Source organism: Hyla sarda, chromosome 1 (assembly GCF_029499605.1).
Source record: "Hyla sarda isolate aHylSar1 chromosome 1, aHylSar1.hap1, whole genome shotgun sequence".
In the NCBI taxonomy this organism is placed as follows: domain Eukaryota; kingdom Metazoa; phylum Chordata; class Amphibia; order Anura; family Hylidae; genus Hyla; species Hyla sarda.
This window is the reverse complement of record NC_079189.1, coordinates 510,753,108-510,779,498: the sequence shown is the minus strand read 5'-3', so window position 1 is coordinate 510,779,498 and position 26,391 is coordinate 510,753,108. Positions and strand designations below refer to the sequence as shown.

At 39.4% G+C, this 26,391-nt stretch overlaps 1 protein-coding gene across 11 annotated transcripts in view; it reads left to right on the top strand.

The window, feature by feature from the left end:
• The window catches only part of CAST (calpastatin), a 197,570-nt gene that overhangs the window by 155,290 nt on the left and 15,889 nt on the right, over positions 1 to 26,391 (top strand). For all 11 annotated transcript variants that reach the window (XM_056537592.1, XM_056537573.1, XM_056537570.1 and 8 more), the window contains 14 exons: positions 1,287 to 1,400; positions 2,961 to 3,029; positions 8,273 to 8,329; positions 8,803 to 8,898; positions 9,895 to 9,978; positions 10,065 to 10,109; positions 12,065 to 12,157; positions 12,794 to 12,859; positions 15,670 to 15,729; positions 19,354 to 19,452; positions 21,922 to 22,002; positions 22,350 to 22,397; positions 22,726 to 22,821; positions 25,224 to 25,331. In XM_056537592.1, the coding sequence (XP_056393567.1) occupies positions 1,287 to 1,400; positions 2,961 to 3,029; positions 8,273 to 8,329; positions 8,803 to 8,898; positions 9,895 to 9,978; positions 10,065 to 10,109; positions 12,065 to 12,157; positions 12,794 to 12,859; positions 15,670 to 15,729; positions 19,354 to 19,452; positions 21,922 to 22,002; positions 22,350 to 22,397; positions 22,726 to 22,821; positions 25,224 to 25,331 (1,116 nt within the window). The remainder of the gene's footprint in view (positions 1 to 1,286; positions 1,401 to 2,960; positions 3,030 to 8,272; positions 8,330 to 8,802; positions 8,899 to 9,894; positions 9,979 to 10,064; positions 10,110 to 12,064; positions 12,158 to 12,793; positions 12,860 to 15,669; positions 15,730 to 19,353; positions 19,453 to 21,921; positions 22,003 to 22,349; positions 22,398 to 22,725; positions 22,822 to 25,223; positions 25,332 to 26,391) is intronic.

Below are 26,391 nucleotides of genomic sequence, written 5' to 3'. Positions count from 1 at the left end.
TATTCTCTATTCATATATTAAAAATATAAAAGGAAAATAAAAATCTGCCCCCTTTCACCCTAATCCCCAACTGCACATAGATTAAAATCCAAGTTGGCAAATTATTTCTGTAAGTATATTAGAGGGACATAGTGGCAGATTCCGAATCATTACAGTATGTATGAAATCTGAGGTATTGTATTTGTCCTTATGTGTCTGTACAGTAGTGCGGAAAGATTATCAGAATTTGGGTTATTTAGTTTAGGAAAAAGACAGCTTAGGGGAGACCTAATAACTATGTATAAATATATCAGGGGACAGTACAGAGATCTCTCCCATGATCTATTTATACCCAGGACTGTATCTATAATAAGGGGGCATCCTCTACGTCTAGAGGAAAGAAGGTTTCTACACCAGCACAGATGGGGGTTCTTTACTGTAAGAGCAGTGAGACTGTGGAATTCTCTGCCAGAGAAAGTGGTCATGGTAAAAGCAAAGAGTTAAAAAGGGGCATGATGCATTTTTGGAGGTAATTTTACAGGTTATGGATACTAGATAAATGGGGATAGAATGTTAATCCAGGGATTTATTCTGATTTGTCCTCTGTTTCTGTGATGTATTACAGAAATGTAGAACACATAACCTTAACATGGCACCCTACATGAGGCCTTAATGACAAACTAAAAATCACTAAACTTTATCATTCTGGCCTATATACCTCATGTATGTTTTTCCAGTGAAAAGGAGTATTTCAAATATGACAAATGTTGTTGATCCACACTAAATCACAAGGGTATGTTCACGTGGCAATTTTTTTTTTTCTACTTGGAAAAAAACATTGTGAAATATGCAACATAAATGCCAAGGGTATCCTTGGTTTTCCGCTAAATATTTTCTCTCTTTTGGTTGAATATTTTATTGTAGTTTTTAGCACATTTAATTGGATCAACCAGTGTCTTGGATTACCAACACGTTTTCTGCTATGAATATATGTAGAGTAGAAAAATGATGTCCCTTATTTCAATGTATTTGAAATAGACTGTGGAAAATATATGTGCTGCAATTCAGAGTGAACTATTGCAGGGATTCCCATTGAAAACAATGCTGCCAAATGGGCTCCAAAAGACCCTGCAGTGGGCCCAAGGGCTACCCTTGACTTTCTCAAGATGCTGGTTGGGAAACACTGATATATGGTTTACTGGAGCTACCTTTCAAGCATATACATATAGTACAGTATATGTACAAAATGTTTTCATTGGTTATTGTGTGATTGAAATATTGTCACATATGAATATTTTTTTTTTCAGCCAAAGAGTACTACAACGTCATCAACGGTATCAACAGTAAAACCCAGCACAGAAAAAGTCCCTGCCAAACAAGACTTAAAAGCGGTACCACAGAGGAATAAATCGGACACCACAGTAAGTCTTAATACTGACTATTACTAGTGTGCAAGAGCTATATCTTGAACTGCAACAGTAAAAATAGTGGGAGAAAAAAAAACACAGAAATAACTGGGCTTTTTATGACTCTGATATATACCTCCAACTAATGAATGGCAGATATTACTTTCCAGAGCATGGAGGCGCTACTATGGAGACCCAGCAAAAAACCCAGCAGCAGGACCTCTACTTCCGCCTTTGTGCAAGGAGGAGCACTGCCAGAGCCCTGCAAAATTACCTCCAGCAGGCCACAAATGTGCATGTGTCCACTCAAAGGGTCAGAAATAGACTCCATGAGGGTGGTATGAGGGCCCGACGTCAACAGGTGGGGGTTGTGCTTACAGCCCAACACCGTGCAGGACGTTTGGCATTTGCCAGAGAACACCAAGATTGGCAAATTCGCCACTAGCACCCTGTGCTCTTCACAGATGAAAGCAGGTTCACACTGAGCACATGTGACAGAGTCTGGAGACAGAATGTTCTGCTGCCTGCAACCTCCTCCATCATGACCGGTTTGGTGGTGGGTCAGTAATTGTGTGGGATGGCATTTCTTTTAGGAGCCCCACAGCCCTCCATGTGCTTGCCATAGGTAGCCTGACTGCCATTAGGTACAGAGATGAGATCCTCAGACCCCTTGTGAGACCATATGCTGGTGCAGTTGGCCCTGGGTCCCTCCTAATGCAAGACAATGCTAGACCTCATGTGGCTGGAGTGTGTCAGCATGGGCTCATCAGGAGCATGCCCAGGCAGTGTAGGGAAGTCATACGGGCACTTGGAGACCACACACACTACTGAGCCTCATTTTGACTTGTTTTAAGGACATTACATCAAAGTTGGATCAGCCTGTAGTGTGGTTTTCCACTTTGATTTTGAGTGTGACTCCATATCCAGACCTCCATGGGTTGATAAATTTGATTTCCATTGATAATTTTTGTGTGATTTTGTTGTCAGCACATTCAACTATGTGAAGACTAAAGTATTTCATACGATTAGTTCATTTATTCAGATATAGGATGTGTCATTTTAGTGTTCCCGTTTTATTTTTTTGAGCAGTGTATAAAGCTTCATTCAATTCCAACAACTCCTTCTTGGTGCATTATTTTCTTTTTGTCAGTAAGTGTATTTCTAGTCTGTTTTTCCATTTCTTCTTTTTAGGCTAGGTTTCCACGCTAGTTTTTTTTCTGCCGATTATTGGAATACTGCCACTGCAGTTTGTGAGCCAAAGCCAGAAGTGTATTCAAAAGGAAAAAGAAATATACAGGAAGGACTAATACCTCTCCTTCCTACTGGATCCAATTCTGACTTTGGCTCAAAAACTGAAGTGGCTTATGCAGCTTTCAGTATTGCATTATTTGTATTTACCTCCCTTGGAATTACATCAGAAAATCACAGTATCTAGAGAATGCCCAACACTTGTATTTGTATGCAGCAGGCCCATCTAGTCTTCAACTATTTTTGTTTATAATATGTGGTCTGTAAATTATTTTTATGAAATATTTGCTCCAGCTAGGGAGATGACTCTACATTGATTTTCTTTAGGTAACATCACGTGCTGTAGGTAAAGCAGCTGCTGCCTCTGTTGTTGCCACAAGTAAACCTAAAGATGAGGTGAGTACCACAAATTCTTAATTCATTTTCAACCCTGTCCTTTCTCTTATCAAAATAATAAAAATAAGGTGTCCCAGGAGATATTTTGGTTTCAAAATGGCACAAATTTCAGATCAAACTGATCTCCATTTAAATGGGCACTGTCAGATACAAAAACTTTTGATATGTTGTAAAGCATGCAAAACCAATAAGTTTTGCAATTGCTTTCATTCGAAAATTTTCACTATTTCATACAGAAAGTCAGTCAAACTTGGACACACAGTAGTCCTGCTGTGTCCATGCGTCATCACCTATGTCATGGACACACTTGATTGACACACTTGATTGACAGCTGTGAGCGCAGGGCTCACACCTGGAGGAAAAATCCGCCCACTATCAGCTTGTGTCCCGCTACTGTCAGTGAGGACAAAGTTGTAGTTTTTCTAATGCTAGGGGAGATGTGAGCAGACAGCATACTGAGGGAGGGGGGCGGAGACCTGCACCGTGAGGCCATGCCTCCTCCTTTTGAGAGGAATTCAGACTAGTGAGCTAAATTAAAAGTGTAATCAAATAATAAATAAAGATGCTAGACACACAAAAATTAGATGTACATGGTCAGGATTATGTACTGTGTCATATATAAAAAAAAATGTTTTTTGTTGGATCTGACCGGTACACTTTAAAGCCATTCCCTTTTTCTAGATGTAGATAGAAGTGCAATCTTTGTAACATATAAAATTGTTTAATGTTGTTTTCCACATGACTTTTCCTCACCTGCATTTGTGAGCAGAAGAGTTGTCCTCATCATCACGTTTCAGTAGTGAAGCCTTAGGCCATGTTCACACGTCACAATTTCTGTTCCAGATTTCACATTGGTATGCCGCTGCAGCAGAGTCCCATTGAATTCAACAGGATTCTGCTGCTCTATGCACACTGTGGAATTTCCGTGCCAAATACTCTGTGTGGACATTCCGACGTGTGAACATAGCCTAAGGCTTTCAGCCTGTAACTTCAGACAGTCATATAATAGGACAGGTTTTACATGTTTAAAGTATGCAAAGGGCCTCTGTAAAATTTTTGTCTCTAGATCTCTTCTGAGTTTTCTTAGCTGGTTCTAAGCTGGATTTTTTTACAGCTAGGTTTCTGTAAAAGCAACTCCTATGTAATATATTCCAGGGGGATGCAACAACTACTCTACTTACAGATTAAGGCTACTTTTACATGACCATAATATTGCTACATTTTAGAGTATCTAAAGGAATTTGACAGCTACCCACAGACTCCCGCAGCCAGGGGTACTACTAATCCCACCACTGCGGGTGGCTGTGTTAACTACAATAGAGCTTGTACTACTACCCCCATCATGGAACAGAGTCTGTTCCATGTTGGTGGTAGAAGTACAGGGGCTGAGGGATTGATCGAACCGTTTCTCCCTTTTGAGACTTACTGCGATCATAAGTTATTAAGAAGGGGAGCGGGCGGAATGCCTCTCCGCTCCACAGCGATGTATTTTTCAAAGTCTGCACTTCATATTGAAATACCCCGCCGGGAGCTCTGAATGTTCGTCACAGAGTGGCCATTCACAGCTCATGGCAGAATTTTTTTAATTCTGCAGTGCGGCTAAGGGATTTCACATAAAGCCGGCAGGGGATCGCAGTGCAATGCTGCCTCCTTTTCTGGCAGGAGCCGTCTCTTCTTCTACTGCTCCCATCATGGAACAGACACTGCCCATGATGGGAACAGTAGTAGGAGGAATGGCTCCTGCCGGTAAAGCAGGCAGCATTGTGTAAAATTTTAAAAACCCTGCCAAGAGCTGTGAATGGCTACTCTGTGCCGGCCATTCAGAGCTTCTGGTGGGTTATGTGAATATGAAGTTCAGAGTTTGAAAAATACATCGCTGGGGAGCAGAGAAGCGTTGGAAAATACCACCTGCTCCCCTGGTTAATAACTTATCTTTGCAGCGGGTCTCAGAAGTACATCCCTCAGCCCCTGTATTACTACCCCCAACATAGAACAGGCTCTGTTCTATGATGGGGGTAGTAGTACAAGCGCTACTGTAGTCTTCCCAGCCGCACACAGACTCCTACAGCCAGGGGAACTACTACTCCCATAATGGGAAATAGTCTGTTTCATGATGGGCGTAGTAGTACTCCCGCAGCCCTGCAAGAGTTCCGGGCGGCTGCGGTGTAAACTGTAACAAACAGTACAGAACCGTGCACAAAACCATGGTAGACTAGGGTTTTGTGCATGGGGGAAAAAAGAAAACGCACAAAACTGTACACATGCAAAAACTTACACTGGATAATAATCTAGTTGTCAGTTTTTATATTGTAGGTCAATGTATTCAAATTGAAAACGTATGCTGCAACCAGATAGCAGGATCATTCACATCATGATTTTGTCACTGTTTTTTGATCATTTTTATTTACTTTTTGCTAAACATATGCCAAAAAACTGACAAAACAGTATGCAAATGTGTGCTACAAATTTAAACTGCATACAGTTTTAAATCGTATCCTTTTTGAATTTAGATGTCGGTTGCATCAGTTTTTTCAAAATTAAAACATATGGTTTTTTTGATTAACACTTTCTTGCAATAAAGTTCATATTGTTTATTGAAATTAAAAATAAAGTAGGTGTGGTTTGGCATGTGCAAGAAAACAACATATCCCGAAAACCGAATGCCACCATACACCCATCCATTTTTCATTAACTTCAATGTTAAAAAAAAAAAAAGTATGCAGTTCGTATACGTTTTTTAAACAGGACACAAAACCTTAGTAGACTGCGGTTTTATGTACAGTAAAAGAACGAACAAAAAGCTCATGACCAAAAATGTACACACCCCTATGCTGCTTGTTTATGTTTTTGCATAGATGTCTATGTATACAGTTTTCTATACGGTTGTATATAGTTTTCCTATACCAAACCGTATACAGAAACTGTATAGCAAAATCGTGATGTAGCCTCCCTTTCCCCTTCCACTTCCCCCATATTCTACTGCACCAATAGAAGTCTGGTCCAGGTGTTGCCTACTTTAATATAAAAGCGCAGCATCACTGTTTAGGCTTTGTTCATACATTATTTGAACTCAAGTTTGGGGTGTAAAACGTGTGTTTCACACTATAAAAAAACCATCTTGAATTTAATGCAGTTCAATTCCAAAAAAAAAGAAAACATCTGTCATTTCACATGTTAAAATTTAACGGCTGTTATGATAACCTCTATCAAAAACTAAGTGCAAGGACTTGTTTTAGGCTGTTTATGTTTCCAAAAACAGTTGTGATTTTTTTTTTTTTTTTCCACGATTTCTTTTTTTTTACTGCCCAAAAATATCTGGCTTTGCTGTAGCCCCGCATAATGGAGTGTTAATTGGTCAGCAGCCTCATTAATTAAAAAAAAATCAGAAAAAAAAACCTGTCAAAATGCAAGAAAAACATTAATGTTAGATTCATTTTACAGGTAAAATGATCAGTTTTGTTTACTGTCAAAATGAATATCTTTAACCCCTTAACGACTGAGGACGTAAATGTACGTCCTGGTGAGGTGGTACTTAACGCACCAGGACGTACATTTACGTCCTAAGCATAACCGCAAGCATCGGAGCGATGCCCAGATCATGAGCGGCAGGTCCCGGTTGCTGATCGCAGCCAGGGACCCGCCCGTAATGGCAAACACCCGCGATCCCGTGGATGTCCGCCATTAACCCCTCAGATGCCGTGATCAATACAGATCACGGCATCTGCAGCATCGCGGTCACTTAAATGGATGATCCGATCACCCGCAGCACTGCCGTGGCGATCCGATCATCCAGCACGGCAGACATAGGTCCCCTCACCTGGCTCCGCTGCCTTCCGGGAGTCTTCTGCTCGGATTCAAAGAAGAAGAAGAATCCAGCACTGCAGGTCCAACGCAAGGAAGCTGATTATTGCATATAAACACACGGACACAAAACGTGGATCACAGGTGACGCGTTTGGGCGAACTCTCTCGCCTTAGTCGTACCACACGTTTCTGTGCACTGGGACTAGGAGCGGTGAGCTCGACACTAGTGGAGTGTGTCTTCTGCTCTGATCTGCCTTCCCGCAGACCAGAGCAGAAGATGACCGATAACCCTGATCAGTGCTGTGTCCTATACATAGCACTGAACAGAATTAGCAATCGAATGATTGCTATAAATAGTCCCCTAAGGGGACTATTAAAGTGTCAAAATAAAAGTAAAAAAAGTGTGAAAAACACCCTCCCCCAATAAAAACTTAAATTGTCCCATTTTCCCTATTTCACCCCCAAAAAGTGTTAAAAAATATTTTATATACATTTGGTATTGCTGCGTACATAAATATCTGAACTATTAAAATAAAATGATAATGATACCGTACGGTGAACGGTAACATTTTATTCCCAAAATTTTTTATAAAAAATGGATTAAAAGTTCTATATAAGCAACTATGGTATCAATAAAAAGTACAAAAATGAGCCCTCATACCGCCGCTTATACGGAAAATGAAAAAGTTTTGGTGTTCAAAATAGGGGGATTTTAAACGTACTTATTTGGTTAAAAAGTTTGCGTTTTTTTTTTCTAAGTGCAACAGTAATAGAAAAGTATATTATCATGGGTGTCATTTTAATCGTATTGACCCAAAGAATAAAGAACAAATGTCATTTTTACTGTAAATTGTATGGCGTGAAAACAAAACCTTCCAAAATTAGCAAAATTGCGGTTTTCTTTTTAATTTCACCACACAAATAGTATTTTGGTTGCGCCATACATTTTATGGTAAAGTGAGTGATGGCATTACAACGGACAACTTGTCACGCAAAAAACAAGCCCTCATACTAGTCTGTGGATGAAAATATAAAAAGTTATGATTTTTTTGAAGGCGAGGAGGAAAAAACGAAAACGTTAAAATTATATTGTCTGCGTCCTTAAGGCCCAAATGGGCTGCGTCCTTAAGGGGTTAAGGGTAGGGTCACATGTGCCTTATTTTGCTGCGTATTTGCTGCTGCATATTTTCCTACCCATTAAAGTCAATGGGTAGCAAAATCAGGTGTGTATTTTGCTACCCATTGACTTTAATGGGTAGGAAAATACACAGCATAGTACGGCACATGTGACCCTACCCTAAACAGTAGAGCTGCCAAGGTCAAAAAACATATGAAATAAATGGTTATCCAATATCTGTATGTGAAAGTATATGGGCCCAGTGTACCGTATTTCACTTTGTATGTTGATCTTATGTTAATTGTGGTTTCCAATCTATACAGGTTAAAGAAGAAAAGAAAACTGTGAGCGTTGATCAGATTGCTGCAGTACCAGATACGGTAAATACCCCAAATCCTTCTTCATTAAATGCACAGACATTATTAAAAATAAAACAAAATTTAAACAAAATTCAGATTTAGGGCGCTAAATAGATGTTTACCACATTACTGCTGCTTAATAAAAAAAAAACACTTGCTCCACCTAGTGGCCTGTTTTTAAATATTTTTCAGGAGCAAAAACATTTCTGAAAGTATCCTTTAATGCAGTGTTTCCCAAACAGTGTCTCCAGCTGTTGCAAAACTACAACTTACAGCATGCCTGGACAGCCAACGGCTGTCCGGGCATGCTGGGAGTTGTAGTTTTGGAAAACACTGATTTAATGTAATGAATGTTAATGTAATATGTAATAGTCCATGAAAAGCCTTAGATAGTTCAGACATATTGAGAACTTAATCGGCACTCTGTGGTCTATTTTAAGTATTGATCTGTGTATTATATTATTATATTATTAATTATTATTTTTTTTTTTAAGAGTGGCAAAGACGATGCCTTGGATCTATTAATTGATTCTCTTGGGGGCCCAGAAAATGTGCCAGAGTCTCCCAAATTCACTGGTCCAGAGATTGCTGTACGTATTTATTCAAGGCTTTATTAAATGAAATCTGTCTTTTGTCTGTACTGTATTATATATAGGACAGATTTTATTTTCTGAGGATAATATACAACATTGTCTTATTTAGAAAAGATTTCTCCATAGCTTATCTCTTTCATTTTCTTGGATATTGGTGATGTTTTTCATATGTCATATCATGTGGATATTGTAGTTTTTTTATTATATCTGATTTAATTAAATACCGATTTTAAAGGAGTAGTGCAGTGAGAAATAACTTATCCCCAAAGGATAGGGGATAAGTTATTGATCGCAGGCGGTTGGAGCAATGGTACCCCCCGCGATTTCCTGAACGGGGCCCCGGCAGTCTGCCGAAAGCAGACCCCCGCAGGAAGCCTCGGCCGACATGCCCCCTCTATGTATCTCTATGGGGATAGATGGAGGGGGCATGTCAGCTGCTGTTTCGTTCTGGGTCTGCACACCCCCTTCCAGCAGACTGCCGGGGCCCCGTTCAGGAGATCACATGGGGTCCCAACGTTCTGACCCCGCGACCTTTGGATAGGGGATAAGTTATCTTTCACTACAGAACTCCTTTAACCAACCAAAGCTTCATGTCCCTCTTGTCTATGATTATCATCAGAGTCCTATGGGGCTTTATTTCTCACCCTGGATATCAGGCCTTGTATACTAAAACTTTTAGTAATATTTTATACATGCTTGCTTTTTGCCCTGTGAGGCATATTATTATATAATAACTTTCATTTGCCAGCATGAAGCTCCTGCATATTTCCTAAGCATACACATAGACTAGTTACTAAGGATTAAAGCAGAATCTAAATACTAAAGCACAAAGAATTCAATGACTGTAATGATCTACATGGACTTTGCTGAGAGCACACAGGCATGGAATGTAATGCAGCACAACAGATAACCTTTGACCTGCATGTTCATATTGATAAAGAAGTCTGTTACATCACTTGTTCAGATGTTTCAATAAATGTTTTTTCCTTTTAGGACACCCCAGCCACCTCAGAATATGTGGAAGAGCTGGGAAAGAGAGACAGCACAATCCCTCCAGAATACAGGCACCTGTTGGATGTAAGTTCTGGTTGTGGGGGAAAGCTTTTGGTCAAAATTTGTGAAACGTTTTTTCTAACACAGAAATGTTGTTCCCTTTATTGTAGGGTAAAGGAGACAAACCAGTACTTCCTCCAAAGGAAGCTGAAAAGGTAAATACCTAGGGGCTTCTGTAGGATATGCAATTGGGTCAGCTGTTAGAAAAGATCCGTAATGATTCAAAAATGTAATAACAGGACTACATTAAAGAAAATATACTTAAAGGCTGAGACTAAAAGTCACATTAAAGGCTAAATTCAGCCACTACAAACTGACACATGAACATCCATCCTGGCCCCCTCTTGAATAGACCTCTAAGGCTAGGTTCAGACTACAGAATTTCCGCCTGCAATTCCGTTTTGAAATTGCAGACGGAAATTCCGCTTGATAAAATGTATAGTGTAGTGAATGGGTTTCCGTTCACAAATTCACACTTCGGAATTTGTGAACGGAAAATCCGCTTGGAAATTTCCACCTGAAGAATGGCGTTGCTCTTTCTTCAGGCAGAAATCCGGGGCGGAACACATTGCAATCTATTGGAGACTGCAGTGTCCGCACCGTCCTAGTGCCGACTGATTCAGTCAGCGCTGGCCACACTCGGAATCTCCGGGCGAAAATTTTCTGCCCGGAGATTCCGTAGTCTGAACCTAGACTAACAGTTAGAAACAGAAGAACTAGAGACACGTGAAAAAGCAACTCTTTACAATCAAACTAGGGCCACACAGACACTTTAGGCACAACACATGTTGCACGGCCAAACCTTGCCATTCCACACAGTTCTTGAAAAGGAATGTGCTTGCAAATGGTCTCAACCAGAAATCCACTTTTTTTTCTGTGTGGGACTAAAAAGCATAGTCTGAAGTCATGGCCAAAAGTTTAGAGACTGACATATGACAATTTTGGTCTCCTGCCCCATGCCACAGCTCTCCTCCTGCACGTAGTGGGGGTCAGCACGCACACTCCATTCATCTATGGGAGAGCCAAAGCAATGTACTCGGGTATCTCCAGCTTTCCCATAGAGATACATGGAGAGGGTGTGTGGCTTACCGCTTTGCTCGGTAATCAATACAGCTCCTTGCAGGAGGAGAGCCAGAGCCCCATAAAGGTGATTGTGGGGGGTTCCAGTAACTGGACCCCCCCATGATCTGACACTTATCCACTATACCTTGGCTAGGGGATACATTTTTTTAAGCTGTACTATTCCTTTAAGGACAATGCTGCTTGTAAGATTGCCAAAATCAACCATTTATCAAATCATCAAGAAGTTCAAGGATAGAAATTAAGTTGCTAAGAGAGTTTAGCTATGAGGTTGGTTCAGGGCAGGGCTTGTTCAGGAATGGTAGCAGGAAGGTGTCTGTGAGGCAAAGCCTAGCCTGTTAAAAAGGGCAACAATAAAGCAACTTCTCTCCATGAAAAACTTCAAGGAAAGAGTGAATTTCTGCAGGAAGTACAAGAATTGGACTGCAGATTACTGGGGTAATGTGTGGGGTTGCTTTCGATCCAAGGGAGTGGGCTTGCTCACAATTATGCCCAAGAACACTGCCTTTAAGGAAGACTATCTAAACTTCCTCCAAGAGCAACTTCTTCCAACAAGCCAGAAGCAATTTTGTGATCCTCAATGCTTTTATCAGCATGATGGAGCGCCACGTCACTAGGGAAAAGTAATAAAGTGGCTTTTGATGAGCAAAATATTAAAAAGTTGGGTCCATGGATTATCGATTAAAAATGTAAAAACTTAAATGCTTATATTTGTACTTCAGTATGCCACATCTGACTAAAATATCTAAGAACACTGAAGCCTTAAACTTTGTAAATACCCAAATTTGTCAGTTCTTAAAACTTTTGGAATAGACTGTAGTACTGTGGAAAAAAGCCCAACCTTAGTCACTAGCAGACTAATTCTGGTCCATTGACTTCAGTAAGCATGCCACGTGTCATGCATGTGTCAGCATACCTTTATTGGCATATGGATGTAAACCAGGGATATACAGCCCAAAGGTGAGGTTTGTATTTTTAGGTGTTAGTATAAATGACATTGATGACTGATATTTTCCTTGTGTTTCTGAAGAGCTTGGGAGATGATGATCTTGTTGCAGCATTTTCCTCTGATTTTGTCAGCTCCCCGGCACCTCCTGAAGAAAAGAAGCCTAAACTAGAAGAGGTAATAGCATTTATCTGTATTGGTAAACTAGCTTGTTTGTACTGTCTCATAGTCCTTGTGTTGCTGAAATTTCTACAATGCTACCCTGGGTCCCTGTCACCCCATACGGTGAAGCTGTAGCTACTTCTGTGCAGTGCCATATTGCTGAGATACTTTGGTTCTGCAACACAGCATCTGGGGGAACCTCTCACTTTTTAAAAAACCTGTTTATATAAAGTGGAAGGTATACTGAGGTAGGGCTCCATAGACTTCTATGTGTGCTATATCACAATTATTTACAACATGGTGGCTATACGGTGATGTTCTACAGTAGTATGCATTAGTCCTTTAAGTTTGATGTATTTCTTTGCACAGCAAGTACTTACATTCACAAGTAATGTGATAAATTTTGATTTTTACAAACTCTTATGTATAAATGGACCATTACACTATCTGCAAATATTTTTAGCATTTTCTTTGCCTTTTTAAATAGAATTAGCTAATTCAGTGTAATTATGGTGAATTATGTAATAACTGATCCCTGTGATGGTATAGAGTAAGAAAACACTTTTTATTAACAGATCATTTAAAGTATTTTGTGCCTTACATGCCACAGCATAATATGAACTCAGGGGATTAATTGTAATTATCGTTTAGTTGCAGAAAAAAGATGCAAAACCAACATCCTCGGCACCAGCTGCTCCTGCACAACCCAGTGCTGCGGTAAGGAAATACTCTACATGTAGACAGGGATTCTCCATATACTATTTTTTTAGAAAAAACACTGAGGTGTTTTCCAGCAAACTCTGTCAAGCTGGCTGTGTAGTTATCAACCATCTTCAGCATCTGGCAAAAGTGCAACCTGCAGTAGTGAATGTTGGGCAGCATGCATCTCCATAACTTCAAGATGTACTCTCGGGAGAACACAAGTTAGTGGAGACTGATGATCTGGGCTGTTTTCTGCTGTTTAACTTTGGGACCTGGCATCATGTGGATACTACTTAGACATGTATGAGTTACCTAAACAAGCTACAGACTAAGGGTCTATTCACACGGCAGAATTTCCACTTGCAGAATGTAAATTCTGCCATGTGAATAGCCCCTAAGGGGGACATTTATCATTGTTTGCTTTGGTAAGCAAGCTCTGAAGGCACTTTTTTTGCTTAAGTGCTACATATTTTTCATACTATCACAGGGGGTTAATAAATTTGGAGCACATGAGCAAAACAAGAAACTTTTTTAAAAATCTGCTCACGTATGGGAGTTTTGTACTCCAGATCAGACCTGGAGCAGACTTGAGACTTTTTTTTTTGCCTGTGTGCTTCTTTCACATGTCATAAATTCATGACCACTGCAAAATTTGGTTAGGTAAGGCTGTTTGTAATGTTTTGCTTACCCACAAAAGTCACACAAAAAAGTGTACGAGTAACTTTTTGTGCACCCGAAGCAAAAAAAAGGCTTTACATACCTTGATAAATGTTCCCCCTAGGTTCCTACTTTCATGGTAAAAGTATTCATTGAGAGCCATGGCCTCTTTAACTGGGATAATGCAGCTTGCCAAACTGCAAAAAATAGTTCAGGAATAGTTTGAGAAACATGAGTGCTCCAGAGTGTTGACTTGGCTTCTAAATTCCCCAGATCTCAGTTCAATCCAGTATCTGTGGGATTTGCTGATAAAATAAGTATGATCCATAGAGGTCCCTCCTTGCAACTTACAGGATTTAAAGGATCTGCTGCTGATGTCTTGGTGCCAGATACCACTGGACACTTTCAGATGTCTTGCAGAGTTCATGTCTTCAGCGGCTTTGGTAGAACTGTATAAGACTGGTGGTTTTAATGTTGTAGATGATTGTGGTATATAACTAATAATAAAAATCAAGAGTTAATTTCAGACTGCTGAATCATCCAAAATTCAATAATTACTTGTACTGTACAGATTTTACTGCAGCATTGAAGCATAAATCAGGTGTTGATCAAAATAAATAAGATAAAGAACATGTGCTACTACTATTTTTTGTATTCACTTTTGATGTGGAATGGATCCAAAAAGAGAAGAAGCAGCATCTCTTCATCTTATCTAATTCATGATTATCCATATCTGCTTTTCGCAGAGGAAAAAACAACAAAACTATACTGCGTAAAAACAGCGTAATTGTCTGTCATATGTAATTACAATGCCTAAAACAAATCTTTTTATGTGCATAGGTGCACCAATTACACTGCAAATATCTGTTAGCATTTTATTTGCCTTATGCAGTTTTATTCTTAGTATTTACTTAATAAACCGATTCAGCTAATTTGACATAATTATGGTGAATTATGTAATTGCTGCTCACTGGGTACTGAGGAAGAAAATACTTTTTATTTACAGAACTGTTTTAGTAGTCAGTGGCTTACATATCACAACATATAGTAACAGTTCATAAGGTTGAAAAAAGAAGAGTCCATAAAGTTCAACCTATAACCCTAATGAGTCCCTACTGAGTTGATCCAGGGGAAGGTAAAAATCCCTTCCTGACTCCAAATATGGCAGTCCGAATAAATCTCTGGATCAATGTTCTGTCCCTATAGATCTAGTATCCATAACCTGTAATGTTATTACTCTCCAAAAATCCATCCAGACCCTTTTAAATTCATTTAGAGTTCACCATGACCACCTCCTCAGGCAGAGAATTCCAGTCTCACTGCTCTTACAGTAAAGAATCCCCATCTGTGCTGGTGTAGAAACCTTCTTTCCTCTAGACGTAGAGGATGCCCCCTTGTTATAGATACAGTCCTGGGTATAAATAGATCATGGGAGAGATCTCTGTAAGGTCCCCTGATATATTTATACACAGTTATTAGGTTGCCCCTAAGCCTTTTTTCTAAACTAAATAACCCTAATTCTGATAATCTTTCTGGGCACTGTAGTCCTCCCATTCCCCGTATTACTCTAGTTTCCGGTCTTTGAATCCTCTCTAGCTCCACTATACAATATGCACCCTCAAACTGCTGTTCAAGGATTGCATACATTGTGCAAGATGCACACTGGACTGCCTTTTCCAACATGGAGGCCATACATGGGGATTGCAAAAATTTACAGTAAAAAAAAAACATATTTCAATGAAACTCCCTGAATTTAAAGTCCCTTAATTTTAAGTCCCTCTCACTTGTATACTTCACACTCTTGTATACAGACACACAATCACTAGCTCAAACAATGTTATAGTTACCACCTCTCTCTTCCACTGCCTGGAAGTGAATGCAAAGGGCTCCCTGGCTGCAAACAGCTGCAATTTATCAGCTGCTAATTATTTAACTACTCCACCCACTCTCCACCTGCATTCCTCCCAGGAAGGGATCTGCATGGGATTCAGGGTCATCCAGAGGAAAAAACACTCACAGAAATGCACTCAATGCTCACAATACTTCTTACAGTATCCCCTTCTTTTATAGTTACCAGACACCACCTCTCTTCCACTGCCTGGAAGTGAATTCAGATATGAAGATTAATGCAAATATGAATATTAATTTTAATTATCTTTATGTTGCAGAAAATAGAAGCAAAACCATCATCCTCAGCGCCAGCTGCTCCTTTACAACCCAGCCCTGTGGTAAGGAAATACTCTACACGTAGAGAGGGTTTCTCCATATACTTCTTTGTAGAAGAAACCCTTTACGCTATGTTCACACGGCAGAATGTCTGGGCGGAATTCCCATTTCAATAGGATTTTGCTGCACTGTTCACACAGCAGAATTCCTACGCCAGATGTTTCTGCAGTGGAAATTTTGATTCCAGTGTCTGCAGAAAAAATAGACTTGTCTATTCTTTCTACTGATTCTGCAAGGCAATGCATTGCCACCTATGAGAGGCCGCATTTCCAAGCAGTCCGCCTGCCAGTTAGTCAAATGTGCAAAATAAATGGACTCGTTTTACATTCCGCACCTTTTTTCTCCCGATTTTTCTACCCATGAGTTTCCTGTTACAGATTTTCTGCAGTGGAATCTCTGCAGCCAGGAATCCACTGCAGATTTAAAGAGTATTCCAGGAAAAAAAAAAAAAAATTATATCAACTGGCTCCAGAAAGTTAAACAGATTTGTAAATTACTTCTATTAAAAAATCTTGATCCTTCCAGTAGTTATTAGCTGCTGAAGTTGAATTGTTCTTTTCTGTCTGACAACAGTGCTCTCTGCTGACACCTCTGCTTGTGTCAGGAACCACTGTCCAGAGTAGGAGAAAATCCCCATAGCAAACCTGTAATGCTTCGGACAGTTCCTGAGACAAGCAGAGGTGTCAGCAGAGAGCACTGTTGTCAGAAAGAAAAGAACAACTCAACTTTAGCAGCTAATAACTACTGGAATGATAAAGATTTTTTATAGAAGTAATTTACAAATCTGTTTTACTTTCTGGAGCCAGTTGATATAAAAAACGTTTTTTCAAAAAAAATCCCTTTTAATTCACCTCAATGGGATCTACTGCAGATTTTTCACTGTGGAAATTCCGCTGCAGGAAACCTTTTGGGTAACCCACCTGTGTGAACGTATCCTTATGGCATTTACCAATCTCTGTCAAGCTGGGTGTGTAGCTATCAACCCTTTTCAGCAACTGGCAAGAAAGCAGGCAGTACAGGGCTTGAGAACAATGGAGGATGAATTGGGTTTAGGGCATAGAATACTGGAGTCATGCACTGCCCCTTAAGTCCTTCAATAGTCAGAACAATTCCCTGATGTGTTCCTTTTATATTTTGTTTCTTAGAAACTTACAAACAAGGTATATGAGAGACAGGGAATCTATTAAGAGCAATGGTAAAGTTAAAGGGGTACTCCGGTGGAAAACTTTTTTTTTATTTTTTTTTATGAACTGGTGCCAGAAAGTTAAACAGATTTGTAAATGACTTCTCTTAAAACATTTTAATCCTTCCTGTACTTATCTCTTGAATACTACAGCGGAAATTCTTTTCTTTTTGGAACACAGTGCTCTCTGCTGACATTGTGACCACAGTGCTCTCTGCTGACATCTCTGTCCATTTTAGGAACTGTCCAGAGCAGCATATGTTTTCTATGGGGATTTTCTCCTATTCTGGACAGTTCTTAAAATGGACAGAGATGTCAGCAGAGAGCACTGTGGTCACGATGTCAGCAGAGAACTCTGTGTTCCAAAAAGAAAAGAATTTCCTCTGTAGTATTCAGCAGCTAATAAGTACTAGAAGGATTAAGATTTTTTAATAGAAGTAATATACAAATCTGTTTAACTTTCTGGCACCAGTTGATTAAAAAAAAAAAAAATAAATTCCACTGGAGTACCCTTTCAAAAGAACACTGATGAAAATTCCTCTGACGCTAGTAACCAAAAGTGCATTATATTGGCATGTAAGATGTTCTTTTATACCTATAACCTCTTTAAAATGTATACTCCATGGTTACTTTACTATTAAACTCAGGAAGACATTGCAGCAGTTTCATTAGTCAGCAATAGAATCTCCCGTACAAATGATGTCACAGTTACGGTATTTCTCAATATGAAACCACACCCTGTCTAAATCATAGAAAGGAAGAGAGAGGAATTCTCTTCACAGTCCTATGAAAGCAAAGAAGAGTTCTGCACCCACACACAAATAATAGCAAGTTGTGACAGGCCTAGACCTCTCTAGAACATCATACAGCAGGATTTGTCTTGTATGACAATATTGGAATGGCATGAAATATAGATGGTCAGAAATATGCAGAAAAGTATATAGTAATACACCAGTATATATAACAGAAATCACCTACAGGGATGTATGTTTCGGAAGCAGAAGAAAATGGGCAACTGTACGCCAAATCGTAATGGCTGGATGACAAGGCTGGAGCATCTCCAAAACTGCAGACTAGTCAGTGGAGAATGTGCGATTATCTGGACTTCAGTATATTTTAGGAAACCTTGGGTCCTGGCACATGTGGATGTTATTTTGATACCTTCCACCCACCTTACCATTGTGCAGACAAAGTGGTTCATGGCAATATAATTCCCTAATAACACTGGCCTCTTACACCAGAGTAATATGGCCTGCCATAACATTCCAAAAATTGCTCAGGAATGGTTTGAGGACCTTGACACAGACTTCAAGGGGTATTCTTGGCTTTTAGACTCCCCAGATCTCAGTCTGATCGGCATCTATGGGATGTGCCATCGTATTCATAGAGGTCCGACCTTGCAATGTACAGGATTTAGGCTAAGTTTCTACGTTTGTTTTTATTTTTATTTTTTTCACTCATCTTTGGCCCTTTTCTGCGATTTGGGGCTCAATGACTGTTTTTCAAAATCACAGCATGATGAGATTATGGCATTTTTTTGACAAAATCATTGTGCTTCTCTCCCTTAGAAGTTTATGGGACATAAAACGCCATGTGGGCTTAGCATTAGCGTTTTTGAAAAAAACACCATAAACTGCATATTGGGAGTACAAAATAACAGGGCAGTTTTTGTGGTCGAAAAAGCCAGAAAAAAAAAAACAAGTGAACACTAAGCCTTAAAGGGGTACTCCGGTGGAAAATATATATATTTTTTAAATCAACTGGTTCCAAAAAGTTAAACAGATTTGTAAATGACTTCTATTTAAAATCTTTACCCTTCCAGAACTTTTTAGCTTTGTATGCTACAGAGGAAATTCTTCGGTATCTTTTTGTATTTCTTTTTTGTGTTGTCCACAGTGCTCTCTGCTGACACTTGATGTCCGTATCAGGAACTGTCCAGAGCAGGAGAAAATCCCCATAGCAAACCTATGCTCTTCTGGACAGTTCCTGACACGGACAGAGGTGTCAGTAGTGAGCACTGTGGACAAGACAAAAAACAATTTCCTCTGTAGCATACATCTGCTAAAAAGTACTGGAAGGGTAAAGATTTTTTAATAGAAGTCATTTACAAATCTGTTTAACTTTCTGTAACCAGCTGATTAAAAAAAATGTTTTCCACTGGAGTACCCCTTTAAAGGATCGGATGGTAATATCTTGATGCCTATAGCGGTTTTAATGTTCTTGCCATTTATTGTATATAACTAATGATCCAAAGTTAGGGTTAATTTCAGTTTCCTAAATCCTCTAAATCCAGTGTATTACAGGCACAATGTACTCGTCCCTGTCACATGTAAGTATAATGTCATTCTGCTGCCCCTGTCACCACACAGCTGCTCTCATGTGACTGGCACAGGGCTCTTTGTCACCCTCCAGCTCTGATCTAATTGTATTTTTCTCTTGATAGGCCTTATCAGAAGATGCTTTAGACGAACTATTGGGTACTCTTGAAGGCCCCCCTACATATGAACCAGAGTCTCCCCAATTTACTGGCCCAGAAGTAACAGTAAGATACTTTACCTTTTTTATTGCATTTTAAATGTGTGCCTTCTATTTATTGTAGGCTTGCATTACACGCTATGTTTTCAGCACTTATTTATACACAGCATTTTCTATCACTTGCTAATTATTAGTCAGTACCACTGTGATAGCATGATACATACTGTATTTCTGATCACCTGTCTTGTACTAAGACCTGTGATCTTCTTGCGTTATGTTTTATGTTGTGACTTGTAGCCTGGCTTCCTGTACATTAAATGGAATACTAATTTGAGGCTTTGTGTGCATTGGTTCACAGAAACTTTAAAGGGGTTTTAGACCTACTAAAAGAATTGCATATGTGCAGAGAATAGGTTGGAAAAAAAATAAAAAATAAACCTGTGATAGACTCCAGCACAACGCTGTTTTGGTTCCCCAAATGCTGTAATGATGTTACCATACACTGAGAACATGAGGATGTAGCCCAGTGTTTCCCAACCAGTGTGCCTCCAGCTGTTGCAAAACTAGTTTTGAAACAGCAGAAGGCACATTGGGACATTGGGAAGGCACATTGGGAAACACTGATGTCGCCAGTCTCTGACCTCAATGGTGTCTTCCTGTATGTACTACACATGACCGCTGAGTCCAGTGATTGGTTGCAGAATCACATGTTCAATGTATGGGGACCTCGGCACACCACTTCAGGTGGGGAGCAGAGGTCTGCTGGATGCGTTTGCATTGTTTCTTTAATTTTTTCTTCCATTTCATGCCCATATGCAATTTTCAGAAAAGGGCCAGAAAACTACTTTACTTTAAAGGGGTACTTCGGTGAAAGACATTTTTTTTTTTATAATCAACTGGTGCCAGAAAGTTTAAACAGATTTGTAAATTACTTCTATTAAAAAAAAAAATCTTTATCCTTCCAGTACTTTTTAGCAGCTGTATTCTACAGAGGGAATTCTTTTCTTTTTGAATTTCTTTTTTGTCGTATTCAGTGCTCTCTGCTAACACCTCTGTCCGTGTCAGGAACTGTCCAGAGCAGCATAGGTTTGCTATGGGGATTTTCTCCTTCTCTGGACAGTTCCTGATACAGGCATCAGGTGTCAGCAGAGAGCACTGTGGACAAGACAAAAAAGAAAAGAAAATAATTTCCTCTGTAGCATACAGCTGCTAAAATGCACTGGAAGTGTAAAGATTTTCGTAATAGAAGTTAAATGTTTAACTTTCTGGCACCAGTTGTTTTCCACCGCAGTACCCCTTTAAACTACAGCCAATGCCAGATTACAGCCACAAATGCGTATAGAACTTTAGAGCGCATTAAATAGAGATTCTACAAATCCTGTTTAAGGTATCTTGTATGGATATGTGAGTAGAGGTGTAAAGCTTCAAAGTATAAAACTTGTAGCTACAAAATAAGTGTTTAACTAGTAATATTGAAAGGGAGGTCTGTCGTACAGCAATAGACCAAAAACCTCTTGTTCATTGTTCATCTTGGTTTTTAGCGCAAATAAGAGTGGTGGGTTCACAGAGGTTTACTGTATGCATGCAATTGCAAGAGCTGAAAAACTGTCTAGGGGATGTCATTTGCATGTTGGGTAAAAAAATATTTGTTATCCACATAGAGAATGGTCCTTTACAGTAAGGGCTCAATCCCACTATGGAATTTCTGAGCGAAGATATTCTGCATGGAAATTCTGGTGCAGCAGCCTATCATTATTTTCGGTGGAATTCTGCAGCACTCTGCACAGTAAGGAATTTCTGTGGTGGAAAATTCTGCTGCGGAAATTCAAATTCCAGATCATGTTTATTCTTTCGGTGAAACACGTCAGAAATGCATAATGTTTTATTTAAGAGACTCTGTCACCTCCAACCCCCCCCCCCCCCCCCCCCCGTAAACTAAAGTAATAAATATATTAAAAGATGCTGATTCTGAATCTCTCTAATTTTTATACTGCTCACTTGCATTCTCTTCTCTAGGCCTGCAAACACAGGAGCCTAAGTAGATATCTCCATTATATTTCTGAGCCAAGTTGTCCGCTCTATACATCAGCATGCAGCACGTGCCCCATTTACAGGATTCCAGTGGGGGAATGCAAGGAAATAGAAAGATTGAAAAAAAATTACAGATTTGAAATACGCCACTTTTAACCAATTTACTGAAAACTTTAGTTTATAGGGAGTTGTAAGTGACTCCCTTTCAAAGGTGACAACCAGTATGGTGGCACTTGCCTAATCATTGGGGGGGCGCATCCAAGCCATGACATGTTATTATGGGAAAACCAGAACCCTAATAGTACAGACAATGGAGAGTGACTGCAAACAGACCAAAACTGGGCCAACTGTTTGAGCTGCCTTATATCACATCTGATTGTCATGCAATGGTTAATGGTCCCCTGTGACAGGGTCTGTGTATGTCAGTTTTGCTAGAGCATCTCAGATATATAGTAGATATAAGATACTAGTAATCACACATGGATTTCCTTATGCATTTTAACAGGAGACCATTACAAAAACCTACCTGGAAGAACTTGGTAAGAGGGATTCCACAATCCCCCCAGAATACAGACACCTGCTAGATGTGAGTATACACTGTTTTGACTATATGTTTTAATTAATAATGTCTCTTTGTATGACATATTGAATATTTTATGAAGATTATAGTTACTATTTTGAAAGTATAAATGCTAGAAATCTTTCCTAACAAATGATTTGCAATTTACTGTTGGGTAAACAGCAGTAGCAATACAAATGCCTCCTCTGAGACAGACTCCAAAACTCATTGATAGTGTACCAACCTGTGAGCAGAAAATAGAGAGGTTTTATTTAATGTTTCCATTCACCAACAGCAAGCAGAGATTTTATACGTACAACAGCACTGTATTTTTTTTTTTTTTATAACACTTAGTAAATAATTTATATTTCTAGGGAAAGGACCATGGTAAACCTATACCACCTCCAGCTCAACAACCACCGGTAAGAAATCTACGACCGCATCTGAAGCATTATAATAAGTAATAGAATAGCACAAATAACAATGTCCCCTCATAGTGTATTATTGGAATTCCTGTGTAATATGAAATCCCCAAAGTATCTCCTTGTTCTCACATGAATGGTGCAGTAGTATGCTTATATTCTATAGGCTGGGCATGCAAATGGGGTATATTTATGAAAAGTATTGCAATATAGGAAAGCAGTAACATGCAAAAATATGAAGGCAGTATACACAACATGAAAACTACATTGAGAAAATCATTCTAAATAATAATTTTGCTTCCAATGTTTTTAACTTTTGTCTCTGCAGCCAATGAGCGACACCAGTCTAGTAGATGAATTCTCAAAGGATTTTGAAACCTCCATTTCTCCTGCTGCTGAAACAACTCCTGCTTTTCGAGTGAAGGTGTGTGGTATAAGGTTATTTTGTAAACTACATCCCAAATCCCTATCTCCCAACATTTTTGTCTTTCATGGGATGTTTTAATTTCTGCCACTGCCTGACCAAGCAATATCTATCGACCTCCCAAAGGCTAAGTTTCCACTTGGTTTTTTTCTGGCAGTTTTTAGTGCAGTTTTTGAGCCAAAGTCAGAAGTGGATCCATAAGGGAGGAGAAGTGTAAGTCCTTCCTTTATATGTCCTATTCCTTTTGAATACACTTCTGGCTTTGGCTCAAAAACTGCAGTGGCGGTATTCCAAAAACTGCCAGAAAAAAAACCAAGTGGAAACGTAGCCAAACATGCCTCAAATTCACAAAAAGCTAATATGGCCATGTAAATGTGCTCTGATACAATTGGCTAGGGTGTGAATAGATTGCAGCGAAGGAACAATGACCAATCCTGTTCACAGCAGCAAGAATCTTGTACAGTATTACATAGAATGTGTCAGCAAAAAAGAACCATTCCACCCATCTAGTCTGCCTAATATTCTTAATACTATCTATAGTCCCTGGCCCTAACGTAGGCTATGCTCACATCAGTATTCTCCATCGATTGCCTTTTTTTCTTTTTTGTCCACTGAATTGGTTGGAGCGCAACAGCCATGTCCTATTGACTTTAAATGGGGTCCGTCAGGTTTCTGTTGTGTTGAAGTAGTTAAGCAGAGAAAAAAATTACTGCATGCATTATTTTTTCTCTGCTCAAGTCCCATAGTTTGAATAGACTCAGCCAGTGGAGCCCCTTTGAACAGAGCTCTACACCTCATGCATGCTTAAATTCCTTTGCGGTGTTTGCAACTACCACTTCTGCAGGAAGACAGTTTATGAAATTGATGTATTTTTTAAATCTGTTTCTATTTTCTGATTTTATGTTTTTGTGTTTTATATCTGTACATTACTATGGGGGCATTCATCTTGCTTAAGGTGTTTTTAACAGCATTAAGAAATATGCTTTACAGCAGGACCCATGGGTATAGGCAACAACAGATAGGAGCTGCCCTATTGACCTGAATAGGAAAAGTTACTGGAGAGGCTGAGATATTAACATTACCTGTTGTCTTAACTATCTACTGGTGTCACCTTTTACTGAAATGCTGTATACGTTACTTTTCAGCAGCCTCATCCTCATTGGCACAGACAAAACAGAAGGCAATCCCTGGGCCGGCACTGTGACGTTATGGTCACAGAAGCCTTGGTCTTCCGTGATTGTGACATTGCGCCATGCCCCCTCCATTCATGGCCCCCATAGACATTAAACGAGTATTCTGGCCAAAAACATAAGATGTCTGATTGCCAGGGGCCCGCCGTCACGCCCCCTCCCATAGACATGAATGGAGGGGGCGTGGCATCACATCTCCAGTCCCGGAAACAAAGAGGTTTCCGAGACTGGAGATGCAGCCCCGCATAGAATGTGGGTGCTGCACAGAGATCACGGGGGGTCCCAGCGGTGGGCTCCCGGCTATCAGACATCTTATCCCCTTTGGATAGGGGATAAGATGTATTTGACCGGAATACCCCTTTAATGGAGGGGCCTGACGGCTGTGTTTGACTGGGGTGCTGTGGTAGAGATTGCAGGGGATAACATGTCTAGCAGCGGAGTACCCCTTTAAGTGGTCAAAATGAATACTGCAACATTTTAGGATTATTTTGTAATAGGGATAGCAAAATTGAAAATTAGGGAAAATATCACCTACATTTCTTTAAATCAAGTTTTTATGTTAAACTTTTTTTTAACAATAGTTTAAAAAAATTCTAATGACACATTCGTGTTAAAACAAGTATATTACAGCTTTGTGCTAATTCTAAGTTGTACTTTGCCACAGTCCAGCATTCTTAGACTTCCATGTGTCGTTATTCTGTTCCATCACAAAAGTTGTCAATCAGACATTGTATAAAGCTGGTCATAAACATTCTTCATGTGCTGGCAGAATCCAACAAGAGATGGTTGGCCCACAGGATGTGCATGGGCCCTTCTGACTCACTCCTTATGGCAGATGCCGATGCAACATTGTGTTCTTCAGTCTTCCCTTCTAAACCCATGTATGTTTTAATAAGCTTAGCATGCATGTGTATAGGGCATCTGAAGAGATGGCTGTTGGCCAAATGAGCATTCAACCGACAGCTATCTTATGTATATGGCCAGCTTTACAGAGCTATTCTAGACTAAATCAGAGACCCTTTTGGAAAGCACAAGGAGTGCTTCCACCCCTGTAGTAGGGAGCAATGGGGACTCCATGTACCATTGTATATCCTCTGTGGTTTTCAGTGTTTATTCCACTTTCGTTCACATGTGGGATCAATTAGTATGAAGTGAGGATGTTTCTCTGAATGTCTGTTTTATGCTTAAACCCATATTTTTATCTCCTTTAAGGATTCTGCACAAGATAAACAAGCTAAGTCCGATGTTGTAGTCCCATCAGCAGCAGCATCGGTTCAGTCTGCTGCAGCATCATCTGTTCAGTCTGCCGCAGCACCCTCTGTATGTATATTTCAGGCCAGGTTGTATGTTATGTATTTTTCTTTTGGTAATATTTCCTCTGTTCTATGTAAAACTTAACTAGTTTCTGATGTATAGTTTGTATTAATATGCAGCACACCATGCAACATATTGGGACACATTTATTAAAATTGACATAATTGGAGTAGAAAGCATGCATGTACTTTTCCTGCATGTTCTCCTTGTCCTCAAATTGTCAGCAGATCTGGTGTTTGTGATTGCACCCTAAGGGTAGGGTCACACGAGCCATATTCTGCTGCCTATTTTTTGCATCTGATTTTGCTTCCGATTTACTTCAATTGATAGAAAAATATGCAGCTAAATACGGCATGTGTGACCCTACCCGAAAGGTGTATTTACACTCACCAGATTCACTGTGGATTTGAAGTTGCAGACCCTGAGTTGTAAAATCTGCAGTTGCAGTTGCAATAACTTTATTGACATGCCAATCAAAAATACATTTAAAAAAAAACAGTGTAAAATCCACAGTTACAGATCTGCACATTTTTATTCACATTTTTAAAACTCGGGGAAAAATGAATCTCAGACCGCGTTTTATTTTTTTATAAATTTTTTTTTTTTTTTTATACAGCAAATCTCAACAGTTTTTGTTTTGCAATTATTGGTAGTTTTGTTTTGACAGTTAAAACACACTTTTTAAATGATTCACCTATAAAAAACCACACTGTCATTACCCACTTAGTAAAAATGTAGTGATTCATTGTAAAAATGCAATGCCTTTTTTTTTTTTTTTTTAGCTTTCACTAGAAATAAATTTAAAGTGTCAAGAACTGTGGTCTATTTTGGGGTAAAATGCTTCTAGGGGAGAATACCTTTGCACTATGACATGTAATGGTACATTCTACAAGTTACGTTACTGTGGTGTCATGCCCATTGGCACAGGGAGGAGCCTATTAAGTATGGCTATGTGAATGGTCTTTAGCACTGGTAACTCCATTTAAGTTCATCATCTTATATATAAAATCTGAGTAGGTCAAGTTCTACCAGATTATATTCAGTAATACACCTATCAAGGAAGACT